The sequence below is a fragment of the Coenobita brevimanus genome, chromosome 5 (genome assembly GCF_032717465.1).
Source record: "Coenobita brevimanus isolate Jiangsu-jjx chromosome 5, ASM3271746v2, whole genome shotgun sequence".
In the NCBI taxonomy this organism is placed as follows: Eukaryota; Metazoa; Arthropoda; class Malacostraca; order Decapoda; family Coenobitidae; genus Coenobita; species Coenobita brevimanus.
This window is the reverse complement of record NC_136958.1, coordinates 12,503,807-12,530,946: the sequence shown is the minus strand read 5'-3', so window position 1 is coordinate 12,530,946 and position 27,140 is coordinate 12,503,807. Positions and strand designations below refer to the sequence as shown.

Sequence of the window (27,140 nt, the reverse complement as noted above, 5' to 3'; positions counted from 1 at the left end):
GGTTAATGCTTTATTGCTTCCTACTCACATTCTAATCGGTGCTCTTGACGTTGCTATGGTGAATCATAGATTCACGCCACTTTTTGGTATGAGTCAATTGGAATATTATTACCCATTATTAGAGGCCCAGTTGACCCATGATGGCATCCTGATATTGGTACCTATGAGGAAAGTTGTAACATACCATGCATGGCAGTTCATTCCTTTCCCTATTGCTACTACTAACAATACACTTGTCATTCTGAATGAGGGACCAGAGGTGCTAGTTGTCTCTGATGACAACGGATATATAGCAGAAACGACTGTGGTTGAATTTGAGAAGTGTAAGGCCTCATTTCTTGATCTTCATGTATATTCTGCTTTCCGTTTTGTCTTCATCCCGTCAAAGATAGAGGAGTGTAAGTGTAAGATGGCCTTGTTGGACACTGGGTCACAAAAGTATCTGTGCACAGGAGGTCCAATACCTACCAGGAACATTCGATCAACTACTGATTTTTACCAACCTCTCATTGTGTAGTAAAAATGTCTGTTTAAATAAAAATAACAGTTGTTATATGTTTGCAAGAGGATATTGCTAGTAGGCGATATATAACACCTCCCGACATCAGGGCTACCAAAGTGTGGTCGGTCGGACACTAATATTTCAGTGACTTTCGTTCTGTGTTCCAAAATGTTTCATGCATATTGTGCACTGATACGTTTGTGACCCAGTGTACATGCGAAGCAGTACTTCTTTCCTGAGACAGAGGACGTAACATTGACGTGTGCCTCACAAAACCAGTTCCTTACGGTAAAGGGTTACTATGTTGTACCCGATTTTTATGAGCTGCACAATAGAGATAGCAATTCTACCTCACAAGCAACATCTAGCCTTGTCGGTGAACTTCTCGTCCCAGTTACGACCCTTTCTACCTTCATTCAATGTTTCCCAGTTGGATGTGAATAGGCTGTCTCATGTGTTAAAGAGTGTACAGTTCTTCTCCTACCTGAACAAGACTGATTTGGAACCATATGTACTGTCCTATCTCCCTTCATACCTTCCTCCCTATTTTGGTCCTGACGTTGGTCTTTACTTCTTGTGGTCTTGTTCTGTGTCTGTGTTTGGGGCTACTATCTAAAGAGCCGAGTAAGAAACCCACTAAAATCAAGGGTCCGTACTCGCGGATCACAAGTGGACTTGCCTCAATAGTTAGCTACCCTACACATTGGTTAGGCTACACAGTAGTTAGGACAACAATGTCGACGGGGACGTCGAAAAGGTGTGGCCGAGCAATGTTCTGGTGCCGGACATCGTTTCCATGATGAGTTGCAGTCTCACACTATTTTTACAAATTACATACAAAGGTGTCTATACATAATTAAAAAGTGTGTAATATAGTGTGAAGATAATCAACCAAACACCATCTTACTGTAATGTGTGGCATGGGAAAGGATGAGCATCCAGACTTGCAAAGCCAGCATTTTCTATTATAAACAACGAGGGTAACGGAAGGCGATAGAAGAATGAGTTGTATATACATTTAAGTCTTCAGGAAACACATATACCCTGTTGGTATACTTTATTGTAATTAATACTACTTTATTGAGGTGTATAATGTGCATGGTAGAGTTGTAATTACTTCTACTCACGTATAAATCCCAAAGTATCTGAGGAACGGCACCTCTATATTATGCTGACCCAGGGCCACTCCCAGCAGGGAAGCCGGCCAGCTATAGCAGAACACTCTTATCACTCAAAGGGGAGAGACGTACTACTCTGAATTCTCTCTGTGTCGCAGCTGTATCTTTCTGTGGCGAGTAAAGAGAGAGAAAACACAATCTGCTCAAATTTCTGTTCACCTGCACACGCTACCTACCATTCCTTCAACAGGATCTACACCGATATTTCTATTATCTTCTGTGTGTAAGAGAGACATTGGTGGAGAGTGCCAGTTTGAAGTGACTTCGACCAGGCGGAACATTATATCATTGATAATCTGCTTGGAACAGTGCAGTCACTCCTAAGCTGATACATAATATTGGTGATCAGCTGTGGGGTTCCAACCAGATGATACATGATCCAGATCTCTTATTGTTGTCAAAGTGCCTCATCCGTACCCATTTTCCTCGACTTTTACCAGATATTGTGTAAATTGTGTCAAAAATTTAAGTTAACCTTACTGTGTGGTCTTGATCTTTGACCTATTCACAAAAGCAATAGGTCAACCTTTGGGAAAATCCTAAGTCGTTCCACAAAGTTTGGGCCATATCGGATCAAAGCATTTTGCCTTTTTGTTCACACACACACACACACACACACACACACACACACACACACACACACACACACACACACACACACACACACACACACACCGAGAAAAGCAGTAATCCAGATTTTGAAAACTACGTCACCGGACTGAAAGAGTTTAGCGTCATTTTATGGCATCACATTAACCTTTCCGTGTGATGACGTCCTTTTAGTTTGTTCCTGCAACATCCACACGATTTTAGTCAGTCCGAGAGATTTTTTTTTTTTTTTTTTTTTTTTGTGTCCGACTCTGGGCATAGGCTTCACAGCCTGCTGTCAAGGCCCAGCAGTCCTCCTACATACCATACACCTCTACATGTCACCACTTCGGCGCTAACACCCACCGTCCATATTGAATACATGCTAGGGCTGTCTCATACAGGACTGGTGTATTGGTCTTAGCGGGGGTATTTTTACGACATGTCGGCGGGTCTTCTGGTAGATCAGTAAAGCCTGATTTAATGAAATTCAAATCCTTAAACTGTTCCCTGCCCCAGCCGGGATTTGAACCTGGGTCCGTTAGGACTGCAGGCCACCTCTCTACCGATTGAGCCACCGCCTCGTGTCTGAGTCAACAATGAAATTTTTCCCCTTACCTCATCCTTATGTTAGGTATTTATTTATTTTTTGATCACTAGAAGATTTCAGCTTAAGAAAGTCTCTCCTCCTGATGCGATTAGACACTAAATAAAGACATCTAATTATTTTTTTTTCCTTCAGAAAGCGATGACGAAGGCAAGAGTGTGGAGTATGACGACGCCCTTTGTGCCACGGGTGAGTACTGTACTAGCAGGGCTCTAATGGTGAAACAGCATTGAACTAGCAGCGCTCTAATGGTGAAACAGTACTGTACTAGCAATGCTCTAATGGTGAAACAGCACTGTACTAACAGTGCTCTAATGGTGAAACAGTACTGTACTAGCAGTGCTCTAATGGTGAAACAGTACTGTACTAGCAATGCTCTAATGGTGAAACAGCACTGTACTAGCAGCGCTCTGATGGTGAAACACTACTGTACTAGCAATGCTCTAATGGTGAAACAGTACTGTACTAACAGTGCTCTAATGGTGAAACAGTACTGTACTAGCAGTGCTCTAATGGTGAAACTACTGTACTAGCATGGTTGTAATGGCGAATGAGCTCCGTACTACTATAGCATGGTTCTAATCGTAAGTGCTATAGTAGCAGGGCTCTTGTAGTGAGTACCAAACTAGCAGGCTTTTAATGGTAATTGAGCACCACATTGGCATGGCTCTAATGGTGGGTGAATAATCAAATTTTTCCGTTGTGAAACGTACCTTCTATGAAAATGTTCAGACATGTCTCCACAGCTAGATGAGTCTGGCTCAAATCTGCATTGCCCAGAGTCAGTAGGTAAAAGTTCGAGAGGGTTTAAAGAAACGTCTTTGTAGTCTCGGCTGGGACAAGTGCATTAATGTTGGTGAGGGTCCTGTTTTTGCTGTTGCCTTGCTTGTGGTCAGTACATCATTGTCGTGAACGTCCATGCCTGCTTCTGTGTTGCCTTGCCTGAGATCAATGCATCAAAGTCGGTGGACGTCTAGTCCATGTCTGTATTGTCTTGACCGGATGGTGACAGGAGTGGTGAGAAACAAAGATCCTTCCTCATTACTATCAAACGATCTCACTTCCTGTTAGACAACTTTTCCATCACACAGTGACTGCCTTCCTAATTATTCTTGGTATTGCTGTTGTTGCGGCCTCATGCTGACCTGGACCTGAATTTGTGAACTGCAGGCTCAAGCTACTCTTCTACTGCAGTCCACCACTCTCCTGTCAGAGGAGGGTGAGAGAGAGTAGAGAGACATTCGTTTAACCAGGCAACAGAGCTGCCTGGTTATGTCGGTACTCCCACATAAAGGCGTCCCTATCCAGCACCCTTTAGCTATTATGTAACCCTGAGATATTCAAATGCCAGCCTGTTTGTAAGCATCCAGTGAAGCGTCTACCAAGGAGAGTGTTGATAAACAGAAAAGCCCTCTTCATTGCCCTTGTTGGAGAGAATCGCCACGATACGTTGATGATAACGGTCGCAGCATGATTATCGTGTAAACTTAATACGGAGATATCACTGTTATCTCGGTGAGATGATAATAACTGTACTTGTATTATCGTCACATGATGATAATAGTCGTCTCGTATTTTTTTCACCACACATCAGTAATAATCACTCCAGTTTGATAATCAATGATGACAAATATGCAGTTTGAGTGGTGTCCCAGCCCAGAAAAATATACTCTAGTTACTAACCAAAGTGTACAGGAACTCTCAGTCTCTAGAACTCTCATACTCTAGCTCTTTCTTTACAGGTTACGGCCTATATCACTATATTCTGGTCACCATTGGGAGTTTAGCATTCGCGAGTGATTCCACTGAGCTGTTGTGTTTGTCCATCCTGATGCCGGCAGCAGAATGTGACCTGCATATGACCTCCGCAGAAAAGGGATGGCTCTCTTCAGCGGTCACCTCTGGTAAGAATATTATTTATTCAGAAAATTATAAGTTGTTGAATGCCGTGAAGTGTATGTATGAGGGTGCTAAGGCTGCAGTGTGTGTGGACAGCGAAGTGAGTGAATTCTTCTATTTGAAGGTTGGATTGAAATGGGGATGTGTCATGTCTCTATGGTTGTTCAATCTGTATATGGATCGGCTATAAAAGAGATACAAGGTAGGGCAGTGGATGCTGGAGAGGCCCTAATGAGTGAGGGCAGTGTGTGGAAACTCACTGTGATGTTGTTTGCAGATGATACTGTGTTGTTAAGTGAAGAGGAAGAGGAGCTGCAAGGCATGATGAATGAGTTTGGAAGAGTTTGGAAGAAATGGAACTTAAAGTGAATGTAGGGAAGAGTAAAGTTATGGTATTAGAGAGAAATGAAGTCACTGAATGTACAATTGCGGACAGACGACTTGAGGCCACTCACTTCACCATCTACCCATGCTAGGGTGCACATCTCACATGGCAACAGTGATGTAGCCGAGTCCTGGATCTACATTCAGGGGTTCATTTTGCTGTCGCTTCGAAACAAACTTCTCTATATTTCAAACCCCGACTGGTTTTCGCTAAATTATGTATCATAATAAGCTATAAATATTAAGTGCATCTATGCGTTATGACATGTTATGTAAAACAAAGCCAGAGGGTTTTAAGGTGTAATGCTCAAAAGTAAATTGCTACGGAAGAAACGCTGCTACGTCTCCCAGGACAAAGGGAATACGGCTATATTTTGGAAGTGACTATTGGCTGGCATCAAGTCGCTATGGAGTATCTGTACAGTGTCAAAGGAAAATCTGTTCACTGCTTGTCACAGTTGTTAGAAAAGGACTCCTCACGCCTAAGTCAGTCCCTTTCCCCTATCTATAGCAGTGCAACCCCATGAAAGTGACCCCAGCCCTCAGACGTTCCAGCATCACCTCCAGCCACCCTCCTTGTAACAGCAGATAAAGGCGATAACCTTATATTTGTCACTTTAGATAAGTACAAGCAATATGCGCAAATTAGATTTATCAGGAATGACTAATGAACTCAGTAATAGCTCAGTGTGGCATGACGATAACAAGCCACTCCATAAGCCAGTTCTTGACGCCCATTACACACATAATTAACCGTAAAAAGTGATTTAAATGAAGCATGACAACAAATATTTCATATTATTTCAAATTATAATGCGTATGGTTTTTAAGAATTACTATATTCAAACAAGAGTAAGACAGCCTGAGTCAGACACGTAGAGAACTATGTTTCGAAACGGCAGCACGCTGGACCCCTGAGTGTAGATCCACGACAATACTCACCGTAGCCAGGTGAGATGTGCTCCTCAGCACGACGGGGTGATGGAGCGGGTGGCTTCGAGTCATCTGTCCGCAATTGTACTGTACAATGAGGTTGGATGAGGAGGAAATGCAAAATGTGCGTGCGTTTAAGTACTTGGGTAGTGTGATGAGTAAGGATGGAAGTTTAGAGGGTGAAGTGCTTGAATGGGTACAACAAGGAAGAAAGGTTGCTGGTTCATTGACAGCAGTGATAAGAAAAAGGGAAGTGAGCATTAAAGTGAAAAAGTTACATCATGACAGTATTGTGATACCAACTCTAACGTATGGAAGTGAAGCTTGGACCTTGTTGAAGGGACGTAAGTCAAGAGCGGAAGCAGTAGAAATGAATTACTTGAGAGGAGAATGTGGAGTCACATGGAGAGACAAACTGACAAATGAGGAAGTGAAGAAGCGTTTTGGTGTGGATGTGGAAGTGATAGAAAGCGTTAGGAGAAACACACTGAGGTGGTTTGGCCATGTGAAGAGGATGGAGAGCGAAAGACTGACGAGGAGAGTATATGTGAGTGACAGGGAGGGGGAGGCCAAGGATGAGATGAAGGGATGGAGTGGAGAGGTATATGAGAGAGGGAGGTGTGAGCTGGGAGCAAGGCAGTGAAATGACCGGGGACAGAGCGACATGGAGGCGATTTGTTTGTGGCCATCCTATAAGGGATTAAGGCGCCTGGCAATATATAGAAAGATAGATAGAAAATTATGATACTACTGTACATCGTGTTCTCTCTAACTTGGCCTAAAATTGCCATATCCCCGTTTTCAACACCGACTTATAAAAAGAGATTAAAACTGGAATGTGATGCTAATCATGAAGAGGTGTCATGAAATGGATGTAGACTGCAAAATAGCGAAATTTTGGGCCAAGTCAGCGTAGAACAGTACCGGTAGTAGTTCAGTACTTACAGATTGCTTTCCTGGTTACGGGTTCGAATTCAGTCTTGTGTAATGGGATGTATAAAAACCTGGATTACCTGGAAGGAAAGTGGTGTACAGCCATTAGCGAAAGTTCGACGACTTCCCTGTTGGCTATGGCAGTGGAAGGTGTTATAATTATGAACTATTTTTAAGAGAAACAATAAGAATCTCGCAACAAAAAACTGTGAGAAGGAAGGAAACTTTCTGCTGTTTTGGAAGGAATGAGAAATGTGGAAGGCAGGACACAATGATGGCCAGGAGTGTCGGCGAACTTTTACTCATATCTAATCCTCTCTTGGTTCAGTGGTAACGTCACGCCTTTCGACCGTGCAAGACCCGATTTGGTATCCCGGTCTGGAATATGATTAATTTGCTATGTGACCTACGAGTATACTAATTGACTTCAGAGATTGCGTAACACATCTTCCTGAGCGATTTATTCACGAAAATCCAAGCCAATATGCTCTTCCATGTTACTGGAGCAACCTATGCCACCATTAAAGCATGCAGAAGTGTTATGGAGTAATAAGCAAAACAAACAGCTAAGGAACAGGCACCGCGAAGTCTCCTGTGCCGCTAACACTATGGACCTGAGTGTCTTCCAGCCATTACACTGGTTGACTTCAGTGTGGGATGTGAGGTGAAGCTTGGTTGACTGTATGTCTCAGATGTTGGTGTTTTGAGTGTTTAAATGTTTAAGTTTTAGTGTAAGACAGCGATTTGGTTTTTATGTTTCTAGGTGTTATAGTACTTAGATTATCATTAGGTGTTGATTGTATTTTAGTCTTTAAAAAAAACGGTAATGCAAAGAACGTAAAGATTTAAAATACAAATACACAAAAAAAAAAAGGGGGGGGGGAACGCTACGCTGTTGGAACCCTCCACTTGATCCAGCACATACCAGTCCCCCCCGCCTCCATGCACACCTAGCCAAGATTATAATTGCCCTCACCCGCCCCCCATCTTTCTTTTAAAGTGGCCGTAAGAAGAACGCCTTGAGGACACAACCTGGGCCCTTCAGATTCCTTAAGCTGGTTGCTTTGAAATCTGGATTTTTTTTTTGTACTTTTTTCATTATTAAAAGACAAAAAAAAATGCTTAAGACACAGCATTCTACATTATCAAAAGGCACTAGTTCACTACGAGACACATAACTATGTGATTTTTTTTTACTCTATTATGCATACTTTCTGAGCTGTGGCCCAGAAACGAAACATCTACACCCGGCCAGCCGCCCTGCCGCCCAGCTCTTGGACACACATCTATTGATCCCAGTGATAACAACACCCTCCTCTGACTTTGTCAGGCGGAGGGTAAAAAAAAAAAAAAAAAAATTTCTGGGTGAGCTGGCAACGTTCTTGTCTTCACAGCCTGGGTATGGACTGTACAGTAGGTGTCGGTTCACAGCATCCTCTATGGTGGCGGCCAGTGCTGTGCTGTAATATGTGTGTGTGTTCGAAACTGACCAAATTAATTACTAAGGTAGTGTAGTAGTAGTAGCAGTAGTAGTAGTAGTAGCAGTAGCAGTAGTAGTAGTAGTAGTAGTTAGTACTAACAATAATAGTAGCAGCAGTAGCAGTAGTAGTAGTAGCAGTACTGGTAGTAGTAGAAGTAGCAGTAGTTGTTGTTGTTGTTGTTGTTATTGTTGTTGTTGTTGTTGTTGTTGGTGGTGGTGGTGGTGGTGGTGGTGTAACCTTATTTCCATTTGGATGAGAATCTAGTGGACTGCTGGCTGCTTTGGGGATGGTGGATCTGTCCAACACCAAACCTTTTCCCACACCGCTAAGCAAATGTAACTGGGTGTACAAAAGCCCACACTGACTGATAGGTAAATGGGGTGGCGTACCTCTCTTGTCTCACTGATATCATATGCGCCTTTACACAGTGCGGGTGGTGCTTAGGGTTTCCTGTTTTGTACGTTATTTAGCATTCCGGGATTCCGGGAAAAATCTGGGTATATCCCGGGATTCCGGGATTTCCCGGATCAGGTAATATTTGTACCAAGTGATGTCATTTGCTAATGCTACAAACTTCTCTAATGTAGTATCTGTAGATCATTTGATAAGTAATTAATTTCGTAAATAATATGACACTTGGAGAACAGTTCTTTTTATTATATTGGAAACTGGTGCAAGTATAAGTACAAATCTTAATCAATCTCATTGTAATATCCATGAAAGAAACAAACATAATAATTGTGTAAAGGCATTCAAAGTTATCTTTTATAAGCAAAATAATTATATATCATTCTATTTCGAAGCCATACTCCACAAAAACCTAAAGAAAACTTGAATGGTAGTGAAAAATAATGCAATCAGTTAACACACTGAAGAGATCCCAGCATCCTATACACAATAAACATTGGATTATCATTCATTAGTAATCATTACACAATACACACATTAAAAGTTGTTCATAAAACACACTGTAAGAAACACTAGCTTCTTTAGCCACAATAGAACATAATTGCAGTATTGCATGGCATTCAAACCGAGCTATTACACAAAATAATAATTTCATATAAAATACCATTTGGAAGCCATACTTTACGAAAACCTACAGTAAATAGAACATTTGAATGGCCTGTGGAAAAAAAAAAGATAAATTTATTTATGTACACAAGCCAAACACACAATCATGCACATACTAACAATTGTTCTTGAAATAATTCTTCAGAAAGCACAAACAGTCAATACTGCGGTCAGTGAGCCTTGTTCTGAGTTTTGTGATAAATAGACCAGCAGCTGAAAATGCCCTTTCATCTTCAACTGAAGTTGGTGGTACTGGGATGAGGGCCTAGTACAGTTTCTCTAGATAATGTGTTCTCTCTCCTGTTGCCTCAAACACATCAAACTCTTTCTGAACATGCTTGCATTCATTCACTATTCTATTCTTACTCTGAACCTGTTCTATAGCTGCCTGGAGTTTATCTGTGAGTGTCATTTCCTCATCTACAGATGCTTCCAATTTACAACTAAAATCCCGGGATTTGAACCTAAGTCCCGGGGAAAAAAAAAAAAAAAATACCATTTACGGCCGGGATCCCTGGAAGGAAACCCTAGTGGTGCTGGAGAGGGACGCCTTCCCGTGATGGTATCGGTATACCCAGTCTATTTTGCTACCCGATTATACTCTACAAACGTCCTTCATCTCCCTCCCTGTACCCCTGAAAGGTGGATGGTGAGCTGAAGGAGGAGGGTACTTCAGGCTGCAGTTCACAGGGTTCATATTCACATGTGCCTGTAGCTGCAGCTGCTACTACTACTACTATTATTATTACTACTACTACTACTACAAAAAATAGTAATAATAATAATAATAATAATAATAATTGTTATGCTAGGTGTTTAAGGGGCGGCTTCCCGTCCCTAGAACGCCTAAAGAGCAGCTGGGTTCCCTTTCTAGACCGGAGCTTAGACAAACAAGAGAGGGCGAGGGCATAAAAACACAGGGCAACAAGCTTACATGCATATTGACAAATTCAACTGATGTGGAATGAGTAGACAATCCGATACAATTTCGTAGACAACAATCAATACATATGCTGGCATTAACGAGTCTAGTATCGTGCAGGATACAGTATACAGAGGAGTCTAAGCCTGGGTTCTGAAGGGGCAAAGGCACTATTACACTGTTCTTAGGGGTAAGGCACTGTCGTGAGGCGTTCACTGCTCTGGCACTGAGCTTACAAGCTGAATACTGGGGTGGGAGTTACTGACTTGCACAAGGGAGGGGAATAGTTACAAGTGTCGTTACAAGGGTACAAGACTAATATCACTGTAGGTAATATTCACTGTCTGTGTTTCTGGGTGCTAGAGTCTTTTTTGGCCCTACTGCCACTGGAACACACTAAAGCGCCTGTTCCTTTCTTATTCACTTGCCTTGGTCTTTTCTGGCCTCACAGTATTTACTGTAAATTCACTTTTCACTTATCTTTTCTGGACTCACTGTATCTACTATAAACTCACTTTTACACTCTTAGTGCCAGTGCCACTGTTCACCATAAGTTCACTGTCTTTTTAGGCACACTTGGTTTCACTGGGGGAAGGGAAAGTCCAGGGATCACAACTCTCGGTCCGGGGTGGGTGGAGGCCCTGTGGGAGTCCCTTCGTCCTGCGGCCACGGGACCACTCTCAGGGGCGTCGTATCTCTGCTGGGGCTCGGGCTGTGGGTGGCTAAAGGCCCCTCACTCTCGGGGCTGGGTACTGGGGTCTGGCCCTTGGGACTGGGGCTGAACAGGCGTTAGAGGCACTCACTCAAGCGCCTGGTGGAGGACGGGCGTCGCCTTCGTCAGGGTGGGGAGTTGGCCCGCCCCAGGGTCCGGGGGACGTCCTCGGAGGGCTGCCAGCTGTGGTCTTCTTCTGGGGATACCACCGTCAGGGCTGGGCTGCAGCGTCGCTCTCTGCCGGAGTCCGTTAGGCAGGCGTCCTCTTCCTCCGGGTGGAGGGAGAACAACACCAGGGACAGTACTGAGCCGCTCCACCAACCCTCCGAGTGGTGGTTCCCCTCCTGGAAGTTGCCTCAATCTGGGTGAACAGGCAGGTAACCTGTGCTCCTGCCAGAAGGCAGGACTGAGCACAGCTCACCGTGTCATTGTGGAGTCACAGGGGGCAAGAGACTTTAGTGACTCTCCCTGGCGCGGCTATCGGCCGTCACTAGGTTCCCTTGGGGAACAGACAGAGGGTGGCTATAGGCCGTCGCCCGGTTCCCTTGGGCAATAGACGGAAGGTGGCTATAGGCTGTCCCTTAGCTGTCGGTGCTGCTATCAGCCGTCGCTGGGGTCCTGACTCCCTAATGGGCACTCAGGCGAGGTGAGGCTATGGGCCTTCACCTGCCGGCCGGTGCGGCTATTGGCCGCCACCGAGGTCCCGCAAGGAGGGCGCCGTGTAAGAGAGCAGCGGCTATAGGCCATCTCCTCCCTACAGGCGTGGCTATCGGCTGTCACCGGTGGCATGCCCTCTGAGGCAACTGCAGAACGGGAGGGGATGTACCTGTCTCTCCCCAGCATGGCTATTGGCCATTGCTGGTTTCTATAAGGGATGTGAGCAGCATTGGGCAGAGCGGCAATAGGCCGTCTCCTAACTGATGGTCCAGCTATAGGCCATGACCTTTTTTGTGAGTGGCTATAGGCCGTCTCTGGTGCCTGGCTATAGGCTGTGGCCCTTTCTCTTGGTTAGCGACTATAGGCCGTCTCTGGTGCCCGGCTATAGGCCATGGCTCTTTCTTTTGGCGAGCGGCTATAGGCCGTCCCTGGTGCCTGGCTATAGGCTGTGGCCCTTTCTTTTGGTGAGCGGCTATCGGCCATCTCAGGTGCCCAGCTATAGGTCATGGCTGGGGTGCTGCTCTGAATTGTTAGGTTGGTTCCACCCCGTTCCTGTCAGTGGTCAGCCCTCCCGGAAGGTAGTGCACTTTGACTAAGATTGTGGTGGGTGGCGAGTTCCGGGGAATAGGGGCATGCGGCCCACGGGTACTTATGGCCCTGTTGCCCAGGCTCAATCCGCGCGCCGTCCAGCCTTCCATGTCCTCCTCCTGGGGCTGTGGTGGCTAGCTTGTGTTGTTACTGCCGGCATTTTAATAATAATAATAATAATAATAATAATACTCACGATAAAACAATAACAACAACAACAACAACAGCAATAATAATAATAATAATAAATAATAATAATAATAATAATAATAATAATAATAATAAATAATAATAATAAAATAATAATAATAATAATAATAATAATAATAATAATAATAATAATAACAACGATAACAATAACAACAACAACAACAGCAATAACAATAACAAAAATAATAATAATAATAATAATATAATAAATTGTGCTAGGTGGGGGGGCTCACCATCCACTCACTCGATATTGTGCTGCTCTTGAGTACCTGTCGTTTCCTCTCTTCCTTCTTTCCTCCTCTGTTTTTATTTTTCCGTTCCTCTTTCCTCTTCCTTCTGTATTCGGGTGATTCTACACTGAGTGACAAGCCAAATGGTTTCCTGTGCACCAGGAAACCATTTACTGCTCTGAGTGGAAACCATATAACCAAATTATGGCGCCTGGTGGTTTAGTGGGTAGTCATGGCACTCCAGTTGGATTGAGCCTGTGCAAGTTTATATCCAAGGGGTAGTTGAGGTTTATTGCTCACGTAATGCCACTCAGGGATGAGTAAGGCTGGTCACTCATCATAAATGTCAGGACCAACTTGCCCAGCCCCGGGCTCCTACGCTCCTCATGCGGCACACTGGATTACATAATGAATGAATGAATAATAATACACAGTGTATGACTGAGATGGAACTCGGTCAGGACGGTGATGACTGGTAAATGCACTGTATTTTGTGATGTTTGTCTAATTCAGTAAACAGATATATAAACAAGAAGTTCATCATGCAGTGTATCAGTCACAAGTGCATCACATTCGGTGGGCTTACATACATTCTAACTGTTCCTTTCATTATGCTCTTGTAGTCACTCAATGGATGAATTTTAAATCGTTATCTTGTGTTTTGTTGGCGTAAGCGCGAGTGTGTGTGTGTGTGTGTGTGTGTGTGTGTGTGTGTGTGTGTGTGTGTGTGTGTGTGTGTGTGTGTGTGTGTGAAAAATGCGGTAAGTTTCCTTTACAGTTAATACTCCTGTATTACTACCACGATAGGAATATGTGTGGGGTAGGAACTGACAGTAGTTACGTGACACTCATCTTGTGTGTGTGTGTGTGTGTGTGTGTGTGTGTGTGTGTGTGTGTGTGTGTGTGTGTGTGTGTGTGTGTGTGGTAAAGGCAATTCTTGTTTCTTGCAGGTAAAATGTTGGGTGGGTTCGCAGGTTGCCTTGGTGACATCTACGGCCGGCGTCCTGTGCTGATAGTTTTGCTGCTCATCAATGCACTGGCTGCCCTGGCATCATCTTTCATCCAGTCATATGAGTTATTTCTTGTCTTTCGCTTCATAAGTGGAGTAGGGTGAGTGGATTTCTAGTTTAGTTTCTGTTGTGGTAGGTTAGGGTGTCCACCATCCACCCATTCTGTGTGGTGTTTCTTTCAGGTAACTAGTGTGAGTGACAAGAAAATGATTTCTGCAGTCATGGAAATCAGTTATTAAGTAGATGATAACATAATAACCAATCACTTGGGTAACTGGAAAAGCTTATTGCCCCATAATATGTGTGTGTTGAAAGACAAACAGGAGGGTGGTGGTGTGCGATGGAAATCCCCCACATTCTACTGTATATAGCCCAAAGAAAGGTCCGTAAAGTCAGATCTGAGTCCTGTTCCTGACCATGACCCAGAAAAACCCGGCAGGCTCGTATGGCTGTGTGGTATATGAGAAGAGTGTAAGGAGACTCTGTGAGTGGAATTGGTGAATATATTCAGGGAAGAAAAATCTGAGTGAAAATGGTATGAAAGGAATGATGTGAATGAACGGGAAGGTGTGAAATGTTGAACACCACACATGAGGACGCTTATGTGAAATAAGGAAGATCTTATGCTGACAGACGATGACAAGTGACAGACATCCTCAAACTTTATACTGTCAGCTGGCAGTGGCAGGAATACAAAATAAAATAAAATAAAATAAAATAAAAGGCACTTGGACAAGGTTTATTGGATATTAGTCCTTGTCCCTAGCTATTTCACTCCCTCCCTCACTCACTCATTCAGCTACTGTATTTTACAGATGATTAGGATCCAGACCTTATGGCAGGAGTTTAAGGTGCGTCCAGTTTTATGCCTTGGAACACGAATTTTCGCACATTGGTAGAGCCCCCCAACAGCGGGGCAGTCCCCAGTGGTCTAGCACAAGTCATTATGCACAGCTAAAGTTTTAACCAAGGATCATGAAATTTTGCATTTCGATAAATGTTGACGTTGATCAATTTTTGGAAGGGGTGGAACCTTCGAGGGTCGCCCCTCACGGGGGAAGTGGTGGCCCCCTGGGGTCACGGCAGAGCCATTATACACGGCCCTAGTTTTAACCTAGGAACACAAAATTTTGCATATTGGTAGGCGATTACCTCGGCCACATTTGAGGCAAAGTGGGTGCTTCGACGACCACCCTCCACGAGTAGAGGCTGGGGTGCTCTCCAGGGAAGACAATGTCATAGTTTTTTACCTAAAAACATGAAATTTTGCACAATGGTAGATCTTCGCTGGGGCCACATTTTAAGCAGAATGAGGCCACCAAAGGCGGTGGGGGTCACCCCCTGGGTTCCTGGTCAATCCTTTATGCACGGTCTTTATTATTTCGCCAAGACGGAGTCCGATGAGTATTGTTTTGGTTGAATTTCTTTGTATGTTTGTTTGTTTCTTTGTTTGCAAGCATCATTACGGAAAAACGGCTGAATGAAATTACATGAAACTTTCAGGATACGTGGACACAGGTCACAAAAGAAAGTGATTAAATTTTGGAGGTAATCGAGTGAACCTGAAAGGTTAAAATCAAGGTCGCAGATTTTCAGAGGGCTCTAACTTGAAGAAATATTTACTATTACGAACATACAGGAACTCGCAATATCGGCTTTCATTTGGCACCAAGACCTTTGACCTTGAATGTCCTTGAAAGGTCAAACAAGGTCACGGATATTCAGGGGGCTGTAACTCGAAACTCGTTGAAGATAGATATTTACTCTTACCAACATACGGGAAATCCCATATGAGTTTTTAATTGGTACTTTGACCTTTTACCATAAGTGACCGAGACTCAAGGTCACGGATATTTAGGGGGCTATAACTCGAAACTCGTTGAAGACAGAGATTTTTACTAATACCAACATATAGGAAGTCTCATACAGGCATTCATTTGGCAACATGACCTTTGACCTTGGATGACCTTGAAAAGTCAAACACAAGATCACGGATTTTTAGAGGGCGTCTTCTTAGTATAATAGGAAAAGTGTATGGTAGGATACTTATTGACAGAGTTAGAGAAAGAACAGAGAAATTAATTGGAGAAGAACAGGGAGGCTTTAGGAAGGGAAGAGGTTGTGTAGATCAGATATTCATTCTTAGATCTTTAGTGGAAAAGTTTCTAGAGAAGGGAAAGAAGTTGTATGCGGCTTTCATGGATTTGGAGAAAGCATATGACAGGGTGGATAGACAAGGTTTGTGGAAAGTGTTAAGAATATATGGAGTAGATGGGAAGTTGTTGAATGCTGTGAAGAGTATGTACGATGGTGCGAAGGCTGCAGTGCGTGTGGATGGTGAACTAAGTGAATTTTTCTCTTTGAAAGTTGGGTTGAAACAGGGATGTGTCATGTCTCCATGGTTGTTCAATCTGTACATGGATGGGGTAATAAAAGAGGTACAAGGTAGGGTAGTGGATGTTGGAGTGGCCCTGGTGAGAGAGGATAGTGTTTGGAAACTCCCTGTACTGTTGTTTGCAGATGATACTGTGTTGTTGAGTGAAGACGAAGGGGAGCTGCAAGGCTTGGTGGATGAGTTTGGGTGAGTTTGTAAGAAACGGAATCTAAAGGTGAATATAGGGAAGAGTAAAGTGATGGTCTTTGAGAGAGGTGAAGTCAGTGAATGTACAGCGAGGTTGGATGGTGAGGAATTGGAAAATGTGAGTACATTTAAGTACTTGGGTAGTGTGATGAGTAAGGATGGAGGTTTGGAGGGTGAAGTGCTTGAAAGGGTACAGCAGGGAAGAAAGGTTGCTGGTTCTTTGAAAGCAGTGATAAGAAACAGGGAAGTGAGCATAGAAGTGAAAAAGTTACTACATGGCAGTATTGTGATACCAACTCTAACGTATGGAAGTGAAGCTTGGACGTTGTTGGAAGGACACAAGTCAAGAGTGAGAGCAGTGGAAATGAGTTACTTAAGAGAAGCCTATGGAGTCACATGGAGAGACAGGCTGAAGAATGAGGATATAAAGGAGCGTTGTGGTGTGGATGTGGATGTGATGGGAAGCGTTATGAGGAACACACTGAGGTGGTTTGGCCATGTGGAGAGGATGGAGGGTGAAAGACTGACGAAGAGAGTGTATGTGAGTGAGGTGGAGGGGGGACGAGGGAGGGGGAGGCCGAGGATGAGATGGAAGGATTGGGTGGAGAGGTATATGAGAGAGGGGGGTGTGAGTTGGGAGCAGGGCAGTGAAATGGCGGGGGACAGGGCGACTTGGAGGCGATTTGTTTGTGGCCACCCCAAACGGGATTGAGGCGTCTTGCAATAGATAGATAGATAGATAGTAACTTGAAAACATTTGCATCATTACCTGAGACTTTAATTGTGCACTGTCACTAAATGGCTGAAATGAGTCCGTATTTAACAGCAATAAAATAACTGCTGTCAGGTGAGGTTTGTTGTGCCTGGCACCACTTGTTTTTGTCTTGGGAACATGAAATTTTGCATACTGGGAGACGTTCACCCTGGGCACGCTTTAGGCAGGATTAGACCCCTGATAGCCACCTCGCCCCCAATGGGGAATTGCCCCTGAAGGAAACAACACCATACATTTCCGCAGGTACAAAAAATATGCACTGTGGCAGACTTTCATGCGGCCCAGAAGTTCTTGAAGATGGGACCCCCGGGTTTTGCTCCTTTGCCACCCCAGTATATAAATATTTCCCTCCCTTTCCAGTAGCACGGAGAAGGGTACAGTTATTAGAGGTGTCCTTTGTCTTGTTTTTTATTCTCTTCACTTCACTAGGTCTCTCATAAACTGATTTTCTATGTTCATCCCTTTCTTGCTAATGTGTAGTGTTGGCGGCAGCATCCCTCTGGTGTGGGCTTATTTCAGCGAGTTCCAGCCATCGTACCGGCGAGGTGGGGTGCTCAGTGTCATGGCTGCTTTTTGGACTATTGGCAACATTCTTGTGGCAGGTAAGTACAGGGAATTTTTAGACACGTATGCGTTTCAGTGGAGAATGAGTGTGTGGCCATTTCACTGAGCAACCTGCTGATTAGTTCCCCTTCTATCGTGTTTTTCTCTTTCCTTGCGTTCTTCACCCTACCTTGCCCGATCCTTAGAAAGGAAAAAGAAGTTAGAATGATGATGATAATGACGATGTTGAATGAAACAACAATGAAAGGCAAATCATATTCGTCTACTGGCTCTCGGCATCTGCGTGGGGAAAGATTAGATCATGGAATCCCAATAGGAGGAATATGGTGAGTGTCTGATGACTTCGGGTAGGTAAGTCAGCGAAAGTAATTACTCATCTACAGGTTCATCCATTTATACCTGGCGTCCTGAACAGAGGACGGAACCGGGTATTTTAAAAAGTTAATAAAGGGGGGTACTCCAGGGTACGTACTTACGAGCTTTGTGACAATAAACTGATCGACGGAGGGCGGTACACCTAATGCCATTCTAGCAAAATCCCTCATAGAGGAACCCTGGGCATTAATGGGCTAATATAACACAGATCAACACAGTACAGTAAGGAAATGTTGGGTGGGGGAGAGACACAGGTTAGAGCCTGAGTACTTTTATTTTCTCTAATTTTTCGTGCTACACAGAACCCATATTCAGAGAGACTGAACAATACATGATAAGTCTGAGACATTTATACCCCTGGAAGTTCCCTCCCCCTTCTCGTGTCGCAGCCTGATTGGCTACCCCCTGGAAAATTCCGTCGTCTTGGCTCACCCCTGACTACGACATTAGTACTGTCCATGCTGTATGCCTACACAGGCTGCAAAAATTCCTCCCTGTGGTTAGATACATTTCATGCACAAATGTGAGCTGTGTCCAACATTTTTCTCACTTGTTTATTCAGATCTTTCTCAATGACTGCAGCTTCTTCTCACTTGGGCAAATGATTGTGCTGACCATCTGCAACACTAGGGAATGATATATTCTGTGACACCATAGCCTATACAGTATTTGCTTTGTGTTCTGCTGTCCTTGTATCCATTCCTCGTCCTGTTTCCCCTAAGTACGTTTTTACAGCATCCACTGCACGGTGTGCTGTATTCTGCACTGTTCTCATTTTCTACTTCCTTCCATTTTTATTTAAATCCAATTTCTCATGTTTTAGGTCCTGAGGATGCTGCGATCCTAAGGCTTGTTTTCTGGAAGTACTTGTTGATAACCGAAGCTTTGACTGAGTTGGGGACAGATACGTATCTTGTACTGTCATCGTTTGATTGAACAGTGGCATTATCTCTTTTCTTTTTAATAATATCAACTGCTTTCCTTTTTAGTATTAACAACATACATACCGGATAGCATAGCTTCTTAAAGTATTTAATATCTTCCTCTATAAACTCATAACTGCAAATTCTATACGCCCTTGGGAAAAATCCCATTACAACTCCAGACTTGGCTCTTTCATTGTGTGCAGAGAGACTGTGGATAAAGTCATCTTTGTTAGTTGGTTTACGGTACAAAGAGTATTTAGCTCCCTCGTCTGTTCTCTATTCATAGTACGTAAGAATGGGAGCTTTTCCTCTTTCTCTTGATCTACTGTGAACTTTGTCATCATTCACGTTATTTAACATTCTCAGTTCATTTAAAATATTAGTGTCCTTTGGCAGCCTTACTAAAATATCGTCCACATATTTGTATAATAAACAGACATTCGTGTAGATCACTAAAATACCCAGTAAAAAATAATAAAACATGAAATTGCACTACATGGAACGAGTTAAATGCATCAATTATATGGCATAAAGAGATGGACATGACCAAGGAGGGACATGAGACGAGCAATGGAAAAGAAAGGGTTAATGAAATAAAAGAAAGCTACAGATTGTTGTTGATCTACCCCCGTCTGTCTGGTTGAGCAGACCCAACAATCGCAGGAAAACAAACCATCCTGCAGGACCGTCCCGTGCAGTGAATCAACGTTACATTGAAACTGACAGCGTCTTACGACAGCGAGGTGCGGAGAAAACTGTGTGGGTTTGGTTCCTGGATGGTTGCATTTGCCTCTCTTCAACCAAATTAGCAGGGGCACCATAATAGACTCCTCATCACATAGTTATATGGTTACCACTCATCGTTGTGAGTAGTTTCCTGAGGTACTGAAAAATACAGGTAAAACATCTAATATTACTTACACTGAACTTTACAAGCGTAACAGCTGAAATCAAACAAAAAGAAATAAGTACTTATACAGTTTTGAACAGTCAGCATAACACAGTAAATACACATTATAATTATGCAAGATAAACTCTGCTTATTTCTTGAACATGTATATAACATGTGTTTCATATATATACAATAATAGTGAAAAGGGCACTGATGGGAAGTGAAATATTGTTGTCTTTTTTTTTTTTTCTAGTGTTTGCTTTGGTGACCATTCCATATGATATTGGATTTGAGAGTCCCTCTTTCTCCTACAACTCTTGGCGGATATTCACCACCATCTGTGCTCTCCCATCCCTCTGGTACGTATTTATTATCTTAAGGTGAGACCGTTATTTACACACTATTCTTGGTACCACCAAACTAATTAGAAAGCACACTGATAATGATGGGGTTAATGAAGGCTATAAACAACCTCTTCAATTAGGAAGGTCTCGTATAAACCAAATAAAATAATGTGGAAATGCCTATAGAAAAGATATCAAAAGATGACACCGTTCTGAAGGGGTTTGGAAAAAATAATCCAGACACCAAGAAACAGCAACTTCCCTCATACAAACTATGCCTGTGAAGCATATAGTATGGAATGTATAACGAGAGCCAATATCAAATGCTGGACGAGATCCTGTCAGAGTATTTTAGCAAATTCAATATGAGGAATAATGAAAGTCAATAAATGTAGCATGTATTCTTTTACTTAGAATTAATGAGGGAGCATTTTGTGCATAAAATGAAGAAAATATTTTTAATTGTTTAGTGTAAAGATCAGAATACATATGTAAGTGCGGTATATGTGTAGAGATGGACAAACACTGATAACCCTTATGCTTTAGCTTGGTAGTCAGTGGTTGTGATGGTTTTATCCCACAGCTGTGTGTGTGTGTGTGTGTGTGTGTGTGTGTGTGTGTGTGTGTGTGTGTGTGTGTGTGTGTGTGTGTGTGCAGCAAATACAAGAATGTGAAATGTTTGCCACTGTAGTACAGCCGAGAATTACAAAGGTCTGAATTGCAGTATGTAAATTAGGGAAGCCTTACTTCAATCTCGACCCTTCATTCTACAGCCCAGAAGCTACTTCACCATAAAGTTGCAACGTAGTATTGGAAGTTAATGAATTATGTATGAATGAATGTGTGGCCCTCTTCATCGAGAACCCTAGAGAGTTCTCCTACTATTAGGTTTTCCTTCGCCTGTTTTCCGGATTCTTCCAACCTATCCCCCGACACTACTACTGCTACCACCACCACCACCACCACTACCACCACCACTTACATTTTTGCAGGCACTAAGGTTAGGATAATAATGATGATTCAACTTAAGGATTTTCATAAATCACAGCTTTGATTTACTATGGAATATTTTCGTTCATCTGGATGAACTTCAAGGATAGGAGAGCATAATACAACCGAATTTATTTTTGTCGCCGAACGTTACTTAAAGAGGTGGTGTAGAGGAACTGAAGCATCGGCACCCTTTTATTATTTTAGAACTTTTCAGTATGAATAAAAAGAACAATGATGATTTAATAATAATAATAATAATAATCATAATAATAATAACCGGAAAGCGTTCTGACAGTGCATACCTCCTCCAATGCTATTGCCATTAAAAAGGATCCGGATCCGGATTCGGATCCGTGAAGATACTGTGAGGAATACATAAGATCCGGAATCGCCCCCAAATTTAATTGTTTCTTGACCCATGACCCACCCTTCCACAGAATTTTATAGAAATTCATTGAGAACTTTTGAAGATATTGTGCAGGATACATAGACGGATCCGCCCCAACATTTAGTCAGTTCTTTCTTGACCCATGGCCCACCCTTCTACAAAATTTCATTTAAATTCATTGAGAAAATTTGGAGATATCGCGTGAACAAACAAACAGACAGACATAAGTAAATACATAATCTCCACTTTCGCTGGCTAGGATAACAATAACAATAATAATGAAAATTATAATGATAATAATATTGCCAGTAATAATTACAATAACTAGTCACCTATTCTTAGTGTAACCACAGTAACGAAGCTTCGCCATACGGTTCAATAAGGTATGTGTAATATACCATAAACAAGATCTGAAGACCCTAAGGCTGCGTTTCTTAACCTTTTCCGATCTCAGCACCCCCTTTGGTAAGGTCTCACAGTCCAGCACCCCCTTGCATCTGGTTACTGGGTCTACAGTTGCCACTAAAGTGAAGTAAAAGACTGTTTGGCAATTTTTTTTAATACATTCTCCTAATATACAACTTCAAGGATGCCACTACTAAACAAAACCTCTAAGAAAAACTAGTAATGCAGCATTTTCCAGCACCCCCTACAGTTGATTTCAGCACCCCCGGGGAGTGCTAGCACCCCAGGTTAAGAAACGCTGCCCTAAGGTAACATCTTGTGTAACATCACCAAGTGATCTGAACACAAAGGTGTCGAAGAACGCATGTGTAAATGTTACGTTTGTCTCAATAACTGGCTAACTGTAAGCTTAACTGTAACCATATTCTTATCAGATTTTAAGAGAGACCACAGCTATATATCTGGAAAGTTACAGCTTTTAAGCTTCCGTGGTTTTCTCTCAAATGTGCTGCAAAGAAAAAAAATGAGCAGATTTAAATTCAGTACTTTCTACGAGGTTTAATGGCAAAATATTAAGCCCGAAATATTCAGGAAACATTTTCATCATAGGATTTTCAACCAAATAGCTGTACCTCAATTAGTTTCTGATATATCTCAGTTTCAAATTTGCAGTTCTTAGAATAAGAAAGAGTATATCACCTTCAAAACTAGGTCAAGGTCATTTATATTGGCACAAGAACTTTGGTCACCTTTGGGATCGTTCGTGTATATTATCAAGATCGAAAAAAAAATTGCAAAGAAAAATAATGATAATCATCAATAATAATAATGATAATACTGACAAAACAAGACGCCTTACCATTTATACGGCGAAGCTTAATAAAACTGATATCTAACAGGAACTATAACCGAGGCATCACTCAGTAAACGGACATAAGTACCAAGGTGGTGAATGTGAGATACCTTGGTTTATGCTATATTCTCCCTCTCTCGGGATGCATTTTCATGGTTCATTGAGGTTGAAAGACTGTGAAAAGTAGTTGCAATAACAGTTTCCACAGTACAGTAAATACCCACTCAATAACCGGTGCATCATTTCCCTAAAATTCAGAGTGATATGCTTAAGTGCTATGTGCTGTACACCCAGAATGACAAAAATGTAAGGAATGAAACGTTTGTAGTGAAAGATAAAACGACGGGAAAAGTTTAGGGATGTAAGTGGTGAGAAGGCATGTCAGTGTTAATGAGAAATGAATTAGCCAGAGGAAGTATGATGAGGTTTAACAAGAAATATATCTACAAGACACAGCTAACAATCACAATGTAATGAGGAAATTGTAAGAGGAGTGCTATGAAATGGTGATGATTTTGAGAGACTTGGGGAATATCTATTAGGTTTTAATGACCGTTAATAGACAATGGCAATAGAACATTTGAGAGGAAAATTAATATCGTGCATTCTTTACAGCACTGCAATTGTGCTGATTTGGCTGCCTGAATCCCCACTGTTCTTAATAGTAAAAGGTAAACAAGAGGAAGCACTGGCCATACTCAAGAAGATGTACACACGGAACACCAAGAAGTCTCCGCTTACATACCCTGTATGTTTTTATCATTATTCAGTATAACTTGGGTTTCAGAGTTAACCCATTCATTCCTAATTGTACAAAAAATTATCTAATGGTAAAAACAGGATGTATAAGACACTATATTTTTTAAATGCTTCTCCCCTTCACTACGATGACACTTTTCCTGTATCCTTACTATGAACAGATTTTACTGAGCTAGCGAAGGCTATATTTAACTTCTCACCGTTCAGAAATCGACTCCCAACATACATAAAAGTCCACCGGAGATAGTAAAAATACATTTCATATAATGATCTATAACGGGATAATCGACAATATTCATAACTCCTTCTCTACTGTAAGTCGCTCTAAGCATAAATAATATGGCCCAGTGAAATAAGCTTCAAATGCTAGTTGAACAACATGGTGATCTGAGACTAAGTAATTTTTACTTCATAATATTATTCTTTACAAAACTAAACATTTTTTGTTCTAATATAGCCAGCTTTTGTCATGGTCTTTCTTTTTTTTTATCTCGTCAAAAACCATAATTCTCTGAAGTATTGTGCTCTCTAATGTACAGAACAAATTTGTCCACAGTACTATTTAATGTGTATTTAAGTCTGTCGCAGGGAAACTGGTGTTATAATTGACTAACATAACTGATTTGTTAATTTTTAGAACACAATGGCATACTTTACCATTACTGTGATTTTCCTTATATTACACACACACACACACACACACACACACACACACACACACACACATATATATATATATATATATATATATATATGGAGCCTCTGTGGTACAGTGGTAGAGTGTGTCTCTAGCACTCTGGTGGATGCGGGTTCACCTCCTGCCAGAGTTGTAAAAACTTTGGGAAGCGTTCATAGAGTCACTGACTGCTTTAGCGGACATAAGGGGTGCTGTGGTTGAACCAGTGTTGCACACTAGTTTGCTAGCACCCAGTTGGCTTAAGGCGGGCCGATTACACTTGGTTCACAGACTACACACACATCCAAAGCCACTACAACATTACAGTGACACTCAGAAGCACTTCTCACCGTACATACAGTCTCTAGCAGACAGCCTAAGCCACTGGGTAGAGATACATTGGCTGTATAGTCCCTGCTTTGGTAGGGATATGCCGGTCCTACAGTGGACTTCAGTGGCTGATGATGATGATATATATATCGTTTCATTTTTAAGGGCTCCAACATGCTTGCATGCGTCGGCCTTGGTCACCTAATAGGGCTTTCCACACTGCACGATCCATTGCAGCCTCCCTGTTCAGTCCCTTAACCCTGAGGTCACACTTAATGACCTCGTCCCATGTCTTTCTCGCTCAGCCCCTCATAACCCCACCCCCAATATTAACACTTCTCACCTTCCTCACCCAATTATCATCCCCCATCCTCTCCACATGTCCAAACTATCTCAATCTACCTCTCCTCATCACAACACCAATACACTCCAGTCCCATCCTACCTCTCAACTCTTCCACTGTAAACCCAGCCTCCCCGGACCTTGCACGCAGGGACACACTACACATCCACCTAATCATTGTCATTTCTGTACGTCTGAGCCAGCGAATATCCTCCTTCATTACTGCCCAGGTCTCACTACCATACAGCATTACGATCCTAACACATGCTGCATACAAAGACTCCTTAGCACGTAGCGAGAGCCCTCTCAATGTCAGAAGAAGCAAGAGCTCCCTGAACTTCTTCCAACCACTTCTCACCCTAGCCACAGAGCTAGCTCCAGCCCCACCTCCAGCACACAACATGTCTCCCAAATAATAAAACTCTTCCACACACTCAAGAGATTCACCAGCAAGTTCAATCCTTTCACGCCTGACAATCTCCACCTGCTCTTCCCGACACGCCGAACACATAAAATCAGCATTATCTCGCAGTCTACCTCTGTTACCACTACATCTCTTGTGCACTCATTTATCACAAACACAGCACATAATAGAATTACTTCCCACGCCCTAGTGGCAAACTGCACATGGCCACTCTCCTTCATCTTTGACAGTACCGCCACCAACTCTAGATATCATCACTTTTGTTTCATCTGGATTTACCCTTAAGCCCTTGTGCCCCATACCATGTCTCCACTTCCTAAACCTTTCCTCCGTCTCCCTTTCGTTCTCAGCAATCAACACCAAATCATCAGCAAACATCTCCCTCGGGAGTCCATTTCTAAAGTCAAATGAGAGGGCTTCAGGTACCGTGATAAACAACATGGGACTCAAAACTGACCCCTGATGCACACTAACATGCACGGAAAAATCATCACTCAAATCACCATTCACTCTTACCTGGGTGTGAGCACCCACACACATAGCCATAACCATCCTAACCAGCCACTCCTCCAAGACAAGCTTTCTCATTTCCCACTTCACCACCTCGCTAGGGACTCTGTCAAAGGCCTTTTCCAAATCAACAAAAACAAAATACAGATCCCTTCTCCTACCAATATATTTTTCCTGAAGCTGTCGAACAATGAATATGTCATCAGTGGTCCCCCTGCCTGACATAAACCCAAACTGCATCTCATCAATATTCACTCTTTCTCTAATCATACCTTCTAAAACTCTCTCCATTACCTTCATTATCTGATCTAAAAGCTTTATACCTCTATAATTTCCTCTTTCCAGGGCATCACCCTTCCCATTATACACATTTACAATTAGGCTACACTCTTCAGCCAATCATCTGGGACAATACACTCATAAATAATCATATTTATCAGGTCAGTGACTAACCTCACCCCTATATCTCCTGAGGCCCTCAACATTTCGGCAGTCAACCCAGACACACCTGCTACCTTCCCCACCTTCATCCTGCCTATTGCCTCACTCACAGTAGCAGCATCAATCAAAGGCCAAGGGCCAAACACTGGATCTGCTGGCTCCAAACCTTCCCTGTCCCAGTCAAGCTCCTCATTCAACAACCAGCTATAATGCTCTCTCCATGCATCTTTAATATCCTCACTGTTTTCACCACTACCCTTCCTTCACCATTCTTCACACACTGCTCACCTATAATATCCCGATTATCCCTCTTCATCTGGTTTGCCACCTTAAATATCATATTTTTCCTTTCCCCATGATTTAGGATACAACGTAAAAGTCTCTGTGACTTAGACCTCGCCCTGTATACCTCTCTTCTAGCCCTATGCTTGGCAGCCAAGCATTCCTTCTTGCTATCACCCTTCATCCATTCCCGGAAAAGCCTTCTCTTCTCCTTAACTGCAGCTTCTACACCCTCATCCCACCACCAAGTTACTTTATGTCTTGGTGGTCCTCTTGTACAACCGCATGTTACATCAGTAACTTTCAAGAGATTGTTCTTGAGGGCTCTGTACTGTTCATTAACGCCTCTGTCTACAGCTCCCTGTTCAGCCA

The 27,140-nt window shown here is 42.6% G+C and overlaps 1 protein-coding gene across 1 annotated transcript in view; it reads left to right on the top strand.

Moving 5' to 3' along the window:
- LOC145397778 (synaptic vesicle glycoprotein 2B-like) overlaps positions 1–27,140 on the top strand; it is an 82,336-nt gene that overhangs the window by 4,502 nt on the left and 50,694 nt on the right. Inside the window, exons 4-9 of the mRNA XM_080270804.1 lie at positions 3,011–3,064; positions 4,618–4,779; positions 13,849–14,008; positions 17,745–17,866; positions 20,275–20,380; positions 23,620–23,752. Coding sequence (XP_080126930.1) covers positions 3,011–3,064; positions 4,618–4,779; positions 13,849–14,008; positions 17,745–17,866; positions 20,275–20,380; positions 23,620–23,752 — 737 coding nt within the window. The remainder of the gene's footprint in view (positions 1–3,010; positions 3,065–4,617; positions 4,780–13,848; positions 14,009–17,744; positions 17,867–20,274; positions 20,381–23,619; positions 23,753–27,140) is intronic.